We start from the raw sequence: 10,967 nt of genomic DNA, 5'->3' as shown, positions 1-10,967 counted from the left end.
CAACCCTGGAGGTGTGAGGCGAATGTGCTAACCACTAAGCCACCGTGCCCCCCTGAAATAAATATTTTAGATAAATATTGAAAACAGTTCACATTTGTGGTGCACATGAGGTCAAATATAAAAAACACTAATGAAACACTTACAAGCTCACGCTTTATTTTAGGTAAAACAAACCCTTATTAGAAATACATTACATCATATTGAACAATACAACATTTACAAACGTTGCAACCGTTAATACATTTCTAACCAGTTCAAAGTTAACAGTTTATGCTAAAAGTCAATTTTGAGTCAATTACCAATCGAATGCTAGCAGATTTTCCCTAATTTCTCACGAAGAATGGATAATAAAAAGGTCATACAAAAGAACACACAGGCACACACACAGACACACACAAAGCTCTGGTCTTTTATTTTATCTCATCTCAACATCATTTGTGGGCACTTTCTTCATGTCAGCATGTTTTCCTTTCCTGTTGATAAATAATAATGAATTTAAAAAAAAATCAGAATTCATATTCAATATGCAGTCTCATGTGTAAGACAATGTTTTTTTAGTAGAATTTATTGTTTAGAAAATCACCTTTGGACTACAAATAGTGCAACAGAAGCAATCACTGCCACTGCAAACACAACACCACCCAGAATACCCACAATCAAACCTGGAATACACACAAACACACATCTTTTATATTTGATATATTTGCATATCTGTATACTTGGCTCTCTAGCGATGTAACAGAAAAGCATGGTCCCTATGTTCAGAGTTTGAATCCTGATGATGCCACAGCCATCCAATGTCAGAAGTCTCTGGGGAGGAGCGACGACATACATGCTTTCCCCTGTCAATCACACTGACACTATACCAACATGAGCTCTTGTATGCAGAAGAGAGTAGATACACCCTGAGTAGCATGAGCTGAGCAAGATCAAGAGCTTCTGGTTGTCTGGATTAATATATCACAGAGGAAACAGGTGCTAACCTTCATCAACCCTGGTCGGTAGCTGTCATAATAACAGGAGAGAGCTTGCTTGGGGGTGGGAACTAGCAAAAATGACCAAATAGAGGATCAAATGATAAAAAAAAAACCCATCACATCTATTACCTCAAACCTAACATAAATAATTAAAAGTTAAAAATCAAAACAAATCAGAAATATTGTGACTGACTTTCAAGCAATTTATCTACGTTACTTAAATTCAACATTTGTATTATTTTGTATACTTACCAACATCCACCGTTTGCTCATCAGGGTTTGGAGCTGGTCCCAACATCCTTCCAGACTTTGCTGTAAAATTTAAAAGAGTTTTTTAGTTGGCCACATCCAAAATCTACTACTGCAGTTTAATACATAATGTATATACACAATATGGCATCTGTTTTTCATTTAACTTGCAACAGTAGTGTTTCGGATGTAGATTTGCTTGTAGCGACCTCTAGCGGACACGACGGGCATAAGCTTGAGTTTGCAATAAATTAGAGTTCAACTTAATCTACAGGAAATATTGCATAATTAAAACGTTTATCCGATTCTTTTACTGTTTTAATATTACCCTGAAAAATCCTAAAATAAATACAGAAAAATGCTCAAATATAATAAAGCAAAAATAAAAAATATATTTTCCTTTTCATACATTTTCACCAGAAAAGAATTAACACAACAATAAACAACATATTGAAACATTTATCTGTAATATTATTCTGATTAAGTAGGAAAAACTACTATAAAAACACACAATGTTGTTTAATGTGTTTTCACTCTATCATGAGGGGTTTATAAAATAAACTCACATGAATATCCTAATGACAAATAAACTGACACCCAAATTTAATGAAATAGAATTTTCAAGGATGTATTGTAATGATGTCACTGTGCAGTTTTGTTTAGTGTCTTTTTCAAAGCTACAGTGAAAAATGTATTGAGGAGAGACATTTTATAGATGCAATATATCCCAAAAAATGATTTTTTTAATGCTGATAATGTCAAACTGTCCTTTAAAGGATCCTTTAACCTTACATTTATAAATACATTTACAACATTTAGCAGACATCCTGATCCAGAGTGACATACAGAAATGCTTTGAAGTGTAAAAACTAGGACTAGGTTCACTAGGACACAGAATAAGGAAACCATCAGTCTAAAAACTCTGTATATAATTCATACTTAAATAATTTATATTTAAGTATATAAAGCACAGGTACCCTGGCATACTGGGTATATGGGTAGTTTCTATGAAATATGGTGAGCCAAAGTTAATAAACACAACGTTTCTGCTTAATGATTAACTTCAATAAACTGAAAAGAGTAGTCATCTGTACATCATAAAAAGGTGACAATAGCTTAGGCCATATAAGGCAATGTGGAAGAGAAGAGAAGAGAAGAGAAGAGAAGAGAAGAGGAAGGGAGGAGAAGAGAAGAGAAGAGGAAGGGAGGAGAAGAGAAGAGAAGAGAACTGACCTCGACACATCTTCTCACAATCCTCTTTAGTATCAAAGCGGTTTCCATTTCCTTGACAGCCTCCATAAAGAAACATGCGGCAGGCTTTCTCCTGACTGTCGTAGTAAAACATGGTCTGTCTAGCAAAACAGCTGCCTGGCTCCATCTTTAAATTGCAAACTGCATCTGAGTGGATATAACATCCAAAGCAAAGCATAAAAACTTGCATATCTACTCTAATACACAAGGTTAAATGTTTAGCTTGTTTGATTAGTACAGACTAAAACATGACATGGTGTTCCGTTATAAGAAAATAATCCAGATGTGGTGTGATAACCTGGAATGTCCTGGGATGTTTTATTCTTTTTATACCACAGCAATTTGACAACAATAATTAAATAACAGAATAACAAAAATTTAATAATCATATCCTTTAAATCCACTTATTCTTACATCTAAGAGACAAGCTCATGTTATCATACCATTGTAAAAAAAAAAAAGCTATAAACAGTGGCTCCTGTACCAGTATCTCTTTATCTCTCGTGCTTTTTAATAATTTTTTTTACCTCCTTCTGGATAGAGCACATTATACTGAGAGGAACAGATTTCCATGCACTGCTGATCATTGGCGAACCGATTGCTATTGCCTCCATCACCTTTGTATAAGAAAGGCAGACAATATCCAAGGTAATGGTTGTAGTAGAACTGCAATAAAGTGCCTTGTCCAGTTCCTTCGTTCATCATTTCAGTGCAACTTGAATCTGTGCAATAATAAAGAGAATGAGGTTTTATAAAACATTACACATAGCATCATAACACAATAGGATTTTAAATGGATTTGTATGTATCACTGTAGTTCATATAATTATTTACATTACAGCAGTAGAAATTAACACAATGTTTTGAGAGTTTAATCAAACAAAACTTTGCTCATTTCCTCCATTATTTCAGCCATTTTCAAATATTAAAAATAAATAAATAAATAAATAGATAAATAAGCCAACAGTGGATAGTAAGATCAAATTTGATCCTTTTCTGATGGCATCATTTTAAGAATCACAAAACGACAAAATCTGGCAAGATTAAAAATCAAAACCTGGAAATATTTGTTTTTTTAAAGGAACAACAGAAAATACATCACAGTAGACATTCAAGAAATCCGTGACGTTCCATGAAATTGGTGAAACAGATCAACTCACTTGATGCCAGTGCACCAACACACATGATCCCCATCAAGAAAATCTGAAAAGAAAGTCTAGAAATCATTTTGTAACCAAGATTCAAATAGTTTGTTCCTTGGTGTGCACCAGTTTAGTGCTATTATATCCTGAATTTCTGAAGCTCTGTCCAAATGCCGGCCTTTAGACTCCTTTATCAGTGCTGCAGGTTTTATGACCTGGGTGTGTGAAAGCGATGCAGTTTCAGTCATAAAACCAGAAACTGACTGTCATTGAAACACTGTTTGACTACTGCAGCAGAATACAGTAAAGACTCAAATCATGTATCTCTGATTCTTCTTTTTTAAGTGTGACTGTTGGAAAGTGTTCAGATTTTGGATTTGGGAATTATACTGTATTCATTTTTGTAAGTAGATGGATGTTTTTGTTAATGCTGTGCATTATTGTGACCTTGTGTGGAAGACCGGCATAAGACCGTGTTCATTTTGAAAAGAAAGACACGCCCATAATTACCCAACAGAAACTGGAATGAGGGTACTACTGTGACTCATTTGTTGTAATGGATTTATTAAACAAGGAAGTGTCATATGAATGTAATGTTTCTGAATGATGTTACTCATTGGGCAGCAGCACATGGTTAAGAGCTTCAGTTAATGCACATGAAATAATGATCTCTGTGACTTTAAACATGACATGAATAAGGGGTGCCAGATCTGCTGGGATGTCAGATACTGCTGGGACATCTCCTTGTATTGTATCCTGATTATTTCCATGATTATTTTTTTTAAGTTCATGTAATAATCACTCATTGCAACTGTGCTGAGCTGAAAAGCATCTCAGGACATGCTGAACTTTGAGGTAAATAGTTTACAACAGCAAAATACATTCTTCCATTCGTCCAAGCCCTATTTATCAACAACTTTCTAATGTTTGTGGTGAACTGGAACTCTTGATCTCTGTCTGTAACAATTGCCTGTTTGAATATTTGAATGAATAATCAGGTGTTCACATGTTCCTAATAAAGTGGCTGGTGAGGGTATTAGACTTGGCATTAGAATGATTACTGAGAAAGTAGTAGTAGCACTTTATTTCTTTGTTCCTGTTTTTTTTAACCTTGTCCTTTTTGTTTTGTTTTTTAGTTCTTGATCAAATGCATTCTTGTTTACAGTATACTCTTATGAGTTATAGTTACTCTCTGTGCTGAGTCACATGTTCTTCCAGTGTCCACATGACCTTTTTTTGGCTTGTGTATGTGTGTGTGTGTATGCTGCCCTACAACAGAATGGAGTACCATCCAGGCTGTATTCCAACCTTGTACCAAGTATTCCTGGGATAGACTGTGGATCCACCATAACCTCTGACTATGATAAAGCAGTTACTGAAGTGACTGACTGACTGACTGACTGACAGTTAATTAAGGAATGAATCTGCAATTCATTGTAAGTTTGCTGTTTAACAGAGCATTTGTGTTATCTACCCTTGACTCAAATTAAATTTGAATTTTGAAATTTATTTGTGGGGGCACGGTGGCTTAGTGGTTAGCACATTCACCTCACACCTCCAGGGTCGGGGTTCGATTCCCACCTCCACCTTGTGTGTGTGGAGTTTGCATGTTCTCCCCGTGCCTCGGGGGTTTCCTCCAGGTACTCCGGTTTCCTCCCCCGGTCCAAAGACATGCATGGTAGGTTGATTGGCATCTCTGGAAAATTGTCCCTAGTGTGTGATTGTGTGAGTGAATGAGTGTGTGTGTGTGTGCCCTGTGATGGGTTGGCACTCCGTCCAGGGTGTATCCTGCCTTGATGCCCAATGACGCCTGAGATAGGCACAGGCTCCCCATGACCCGAGGTAGTTTGGATAAGCGGTAGAAGATGAATGAATGAATGAATGAATTTATTTGTATAGCGCTCTTAACAATTCCCATTGTCTCAAAGCAGCTTTACAGAAGTATGGAAACAGGGGAAAATAAGAAAATAAGGACAACATAAATATATACGATGAAAGTTTAAAATTCTAAACTTAAAATATTAACTTAAAATTTCAAATATATCTATCCCTATCCCCATTCCTAGCCATGCAATAAAACAAAAACATGTAACCATGTCACAAATAAAACACAAAAACTCCACTGGTTAGGATTTTAAGTAGTTTGGATTATAAGCAAGTAATAATAATAATAATAATAATAATAATAATAATAATAATAATAATAAATATCTCCATATACTCTATTGTTGCTTTGTCGCCCCCCAGTGGAGAAAATGCACAGCACGCTCTAAAATCGGAGCCAGACAGCTCACTGGTTAACATTCTACACCAGTCTTGGGAAGACTGAATGCACGAATGAGCCATTGAGTCCTTTATTCTTGGAGTCTGGACAAAATCGTTTGAGACATTTTCCATTAGCATAAAACTTAACGAAACAGTTTTACCACAAATCACTTGTGTATTTTTACAAGCAGTTGTAACTCTAGTTTCCTTTTGTCTCTCTAAGTTAATAAAGCATCTTTTAAATATGCACCCCTAAAAAACACTTACAAAGGAGAGACAAAAAAGGTAATTAGGCATCTATTGACAAAAAAACACTACAATCACCAAATTAAGATTTGTTCCATGGATTCATAAATAGGCTGTATTGGTGAGAGGGATGTCATTAGTCACTTTCCTGTCAATCAATGTCACACTAGCCAATCGTGAGCATCCGTGAGCTCGCGTTCAGTTTTCTTCGACATTCCCTCAAGAAACTATCAGCAGTAATTTGGAAAAGACTGGCTGGTTTGATGTGTCTTGAAGTGTGCACATGGTAGACTTTACCTTTGTAAAGTGGTTGCCATGCTGATGTCAGTCTCTATATACGTTTTTACTCTAGGACATCCATCTATCCAGTCATTTTCCGTAGCATTTCTCTACAAAGGGACACAGGGTACAAGGAGACTATACCTGGGGACTCTGGGCACAAGGTAGGAGAGACTGTGAGCACAACTACAAACATTCACACTAGAGAAATTAGAAATGCTAATGAGCCTACAGTGCACTTAGACTGGAGAAGGAGACCAAGGTAGACAGGAGGAAACCCCTGGAAGAACACATGCAAATGCATGGCAGAGGTGGGAGTCAAACTCCCAACTCCAGAGATAAGAGCAAATGTTTCAGATGTAGTTAAACAGATTGCTTATGAGGTTAATCCTTTGTGAAGCCTAAGATGAATATTGTATATCTGTGTCTCAACTGTGCTGGAGAAAGAAAACAGAGCACACATCGGTTTGATATTTGTGTCATGTCCATCCAGCAGTAAAATATACTCAATTGTAAGAAACACAAAATCCTAAGCACCCTCTCGAGGCTGCTTTAACACGTGACCTAATAACGTTCTTGCAGTCACCAAATGGCTGAAGTTTGTGTTTTGCAAATTGCTGCCAATGCAGAGGACAGTGAAAAAAACACAGACAGATGCTTTGGGGAATACATCACAGTGTTTTAATGAAACGCCGGGGAATCTGAAGCACCATGACAATGCTAGACATAAAACAGTCCCTGAGTAGCAGTGTAGCGACTGTCATCCATACAACACAAGCTTATCCATTATTCTACAACTGAGAAAAACTGCTCCTCAGGTTAAAAAAATAAACTAAGAAGTAGCAAAAGTCTAAAAATAATTTATAAAGTGTAATTCTAAAGCGTCCAGGACCATCACAACCACCACCATCACCTCCTCCTCAAGCCCCTCCGTCCTCTGGCATGCAGCATTTCTTTGCTAGCCCGTCACAAAAGGACAAAAACTTGGAAATCACTAGCATTTGAAGTTCTGGAAGATTTCGGCTACTTCCAGCCAGTTCCTGAAGCAGGCCAGGCCCTGATCACGAATCTGCTTCCTGCCTTTGTCCGTGATCACCTGCCCGTTTTCCTTCACAATCACCAGCTTGGGCACAGCTGTGATGTTGTACCTCTTTTTCAGTTCGCTGAAATCAGAAAAAAACAACATTGCGGCATTATGAAAATAACAAGTAGTTACAAGTAGTAAGGACGTTTCTTAAAATAATAAAAAGATACGTTTTAAAATGTGCAGTCACACCATATTGTGAGTGCACTAATATTTTAATAATTTTATATTGTTACTTTTAGTAAATAACTCCTTTTAAATTTAACCCCGCCCCTAGATTTCTTCTTTTTTTGTATTTTTTTTCTTTTTTTAATATCGCTTATTGCCTTCTCATGTATCTATGCCTCTTTTGATACCTCTTTTCATTTCATTTTTAAATGATAAACATTGCAGACGTGCATAATATTTTTTTTTTACTTTTCCCCTCTTATATTAAAGTGTGTTATAATTCTTTTTTCTTTTTAAATTCTGCTTTTCTTTCTATTCTATCTTTTTTAAAATATTTTTTTCATTCCTTTAATAAAACCCTGTTTTTCATTATTTATTTTCTTTTCTCTCCTCTTCAATTTCTTTTCATGCCTTATTCTCCCTTCATTTATTTATTCTTGTTTATCTCCTTTGCAAATTGTCTCTTTGGGTTTTTTTTTATGCTCCCATCCTAACACCCAATTTCTTCTGCTTTATTTATATCCTTATCGTTTCTTTCTGCTTTTCTTCTAACTTTTCCTCTCTGAATTACACTTATGTGTTATTAGGTGCATAATAATTTTACACCCCTCCTTTTAAATCCACTTTAAATCCTAATGGCATGACGTACAGCGTTAATAACATGTTTCTAACTTTACATTGGCTGTAAGGACAGATTTATTCACTCCTGTAGGTCAAAATAATGAACACCTCCATGCACTTAGTGTAGATGAGAGATAGCAGGCTATTTTTACATATAATCCTCCACCGACTGTTAGATAAACCTCTTTATGCCATGCATCCTCCGCAACATCCCAGTGCATGCATACATGCGTGTGTGTACAGAGGACATGAACTCACTGCTTGTACTGGTCGGTCCAGGGCAGCGCGAGCCAATCCGCGTGCATGTCCTGATAGTATTCCGCCATCTCCTCGGCGGATTTATCTGAGGATATAAACACAATTTCGAACTGAGCAGGAGGGTCGCTCTCCTCCACCAGCTCGGTGTAAAAGTCACACAGCACCGGGGTGAAGTCTCGGCACGGAGGGCACCATCCGGCGGAGAAATACAACCCGACTACTTTATTACGGAGTGACTCTTCTGGGTCAACCGCATCACCGTCTTTATTCAGCAGCGCGCGCCCCAAAAACACTTCCGCCATCACCGGATAAACGCGAATATAAACACCAGCACTGTGTCAACAACTCATTGGGCAATAATAACAAGCTTTAGAAAGTTAACAAACCCTCTTCGAATCGCTTTTCACCTCTATTTAACCTCCCGCGAAATAGATTTGACTTAGTTGTAGGCGGATAACTAGCAATTTACCGTCACTTTCTTAAAAGCAAAAATACCGGCGCTAAGCAACCGACTTTAATTTACATCGTGAGGATGGCGATAAACTTGCTAAGACCCGCCCAATATGCAAATGATCGTACGTCAGCACCAATCAGCGCTCTTTATGCACCCCAAGTGACAGAAAGATGGTTGCCATGTGTGAATGAACCCCGCGGGAACGTGTCTAACACCTTGACTTTCACCCTGAGGAAATTACGAGGATTTACGTGGAAAACGGTGCGTAGGGATACACAAACAGAAGTTATAGAAGTTTTTACATTTATTAAATAATTATATAGAATCGCCTTTAATTGGTAAATCGATGCATTGTTTTCATGAATAATAGGTGACATGAATAATAGGTGACATGAATAATAGGTGACATGAATAATAGGTGAATATTAATGCGCTCATTATAATACCTTATTGTTGCTATGTGAACAGATCACACACAGGAACTTGTATAGCAGCAGAGCTACAAAATCTAGGACTAGTAATAATAATAAATTATTATGTTTAAGAAAGTAAAAAGTACGGAGTAAGTACATAAGGTTTCCAGAAAGACAGAATTAATTAATTTTCTAGATCAATAAAGTTAATAGAAAAATAAAGAAGGTTAATGTATAGTGGTGTAATGATGTTCATCGTGGAAATGTGGAATAAAAACATTCTATTAATTATGCCTGTAATAGTTAATGTAATTGGTTGACCATCAGAGCCTGATCACCGCCTCTCGCAGAATTAATTCTATTATTTATAATTATAATATATATATAATTATAAATATTAAAATTAATTATAATATTATTTATAATTATAAAAAAACAAAAAAAAATTTTTATACACACATACATACATACATACATACATTATATATATATATATATATATATATATATATACACACACATATATATATGTGTATATATACACAAGCCTGTGAGATTCCTCTCTCATTTCCTATAGATAAGGATTTCAAAAACTCCTTTCTAATGCTACATAGACATGTTATAATAGTCAAAAAGAAGAATTTCATAGCTTGTAAAAAAAAGTCTGTGGAAGTTGATCGTTTTAACCGTCTTTGGAGCTCTATTTCTGCTACACAATTATGTTTCAGTCAATCGGGCACTTTGATTATTCAATCAAAATTTTGGAGATTATTTATACATGAAATCTTTTTTTTAGTTAAGGTGAACCTGTAACACTAAGATATTAAGACGACATATTTCTTCCTTCCAAATCCGTTCACAATTTCCGAGAATCGAATTGAAGAGTGTCTGAAGTGCATTGTTATTTTACTTAACGTTGAAGTGAGCATGAGAAGGTCAAGTGCACAGTACCGTGCCAGTCACAATTCAGCAAGCCTTTTATCCTCTTACTCTCTAACACACACTGTGGGAGTATTTTTATTTATTTATTTATTTTTTTTGCACCTACTTTTTGCTAGTATAAAATATGAAAAGACAGCGCAGCAGTTTCAGACACCACTTCTATATATTGGTTAAACAGTAAATTGTCTTACATGACAAGAGGGTCGTGACGTCTGAGTGCACTTGATAATCATGAATAGGCTCTGAGAAGCCTTAGCAACATTAGTTTGGCAAATCTGCTAAGAAAAAAAAGTAGTTTGAACCGCAGCATCAACTGTAGCTCTGCTGAAGTTGAAGTTGAGGACAAGGGCAGGTTGACTGCTCACAGTAATGCTGGTTAGTTCCTTGTGAAACTTGGTACTGAGATCTGAAGGAGTCCACGCTTTGTTGAAGCATGTTAATAAGTGCTTGGAGTAGATCAAGTTCAGCACGGGTCAAAGCTATGAATAAACTAATTAGCTATAAATTTTAAATAATGTAGAAGGGAAAAGAATTTGGCTCCGAAAATTTACCCATGATGTTTACTCAAACATGAATGAAACAAGTGTAAAGATCGCCGCCTGAAGTAGGGATCGAACC

General features: G+C 36.3%; 2 protein-coding genes across 2 annotated transcripts; both read right to left on the bottom strand.

Moving 5' to 3' along the window:
- Positions 1-131: 131 nt before the first annotated feature.
- wu:fb59d01 (uncharacterized protein LOC322379 homolog) lies at positions 132-3,797 on the bottom strand. Its single transcript, XM_060896562.1, has 6 exons — positions 3,638-3,797; positions 3,005-3,199; positions 2,460-2,624; positions 1,230-1,289; positions 584-662; positions 132-473 (listed from the first exon to the last, which is right to left on the bottom strand). The coding sequence occupies exons 1-6, from the start codon at positions 3,702-3,704 to the stop codon at positions 416-418; spliced, it is 624 nt and encodes a 207-aa protein (XP_060752545.1). The 5' UTR covers positions 3,705-3,797; the 3' UTR covers positions 132-415.
- Positions 3,798-7,067: 3,270 nt separating this feature from the next.
- nxnl2 (nucleoredoxin like 2) lies at positions 7,068-9,326 on the bottom strand. The gene is made up of 2 exons (XM_060895938.1): positions 8,541-9,326; positions 7,068-7,572 (listed from the first exon to the last, which is right to left on the bottom strand). Exons 1-2 carry the CDS (start codon positions 8,840-8,842, stop codon positions 7,404-7,406), a joined length of 471 nt encoding a protein of 156 aa, XP_060751921.1. The 5' UTR covers positions 8,843-9,326; the 3' UTR covers positions 7,068-7,403.
- Between the last annotated feature and the right edge of the window lie 1,641 nt (positions 9,327-10,967).

Source organism: Tachysurus vachellii, chromosome 20 (assembly GCF_030014155.1).
Source record: "Tachysurus vachellii isolate PV-2020 chromosome 20, HZAU_Pvac_v1, whole genome shotgun sequence".
Classification (NCBI taxonomy): domain Eukaryota; kingdom Metazoa; phylum Chordata; class Actinopteri; order Siluriformes; family Bagridae; genus Tachysurus; species Tachysurus vachellii.
The sequence above is the reverse complement of the archived record's forward strand: the minus strand, read 5'-3'. Positions and strand labels throughout refer to the sequence as shown.

What these genes read in the sequence shown, in the direction of transcription:
- nxnl2 (XM_060895938.1), bottom strand. Translation starts at nt 8,842, where the DNA reads ATGGCGGAAGTGTTTTTGGGGCGCGCGCTGCTGAATAAAGACGGTGAT. An exon ending in TGGACCGACCAGTACAAGCA is followed by an intron (nt 7,573 to 8,540) that starts GTGAGTTCATGT and finishes TTCTGATTTCAG; the next exon opens with CGAACTGAAAAAGAGGTACA.
- wu:fb59d01 (XM_060896562.1), bottom strand. Translation starts at nt 3,704, where the DNA reads ATGATTTCTAGACTTTCTTTTCAGATTTTCTTGATGGGGATCATGTGT. An exon ending in TGTTGGTGCACTGGCATCAA is followed by an intron (nt 3,200 to 3,637) that starts GTGAGTTGATCT and finishes ATTATTGCACAG; the next exon opens with ATTCAAGTTGCACTGAAATG. An exon ending in TGTGCTCTATCCAGAAGGAG is followed by an intron (nt 2,625 to 3,004) that starts GTAAAAAAAATT and finishes ATATCCACTCAG; the next exon opens with ATGCAGTTTGCAATTTAAAG.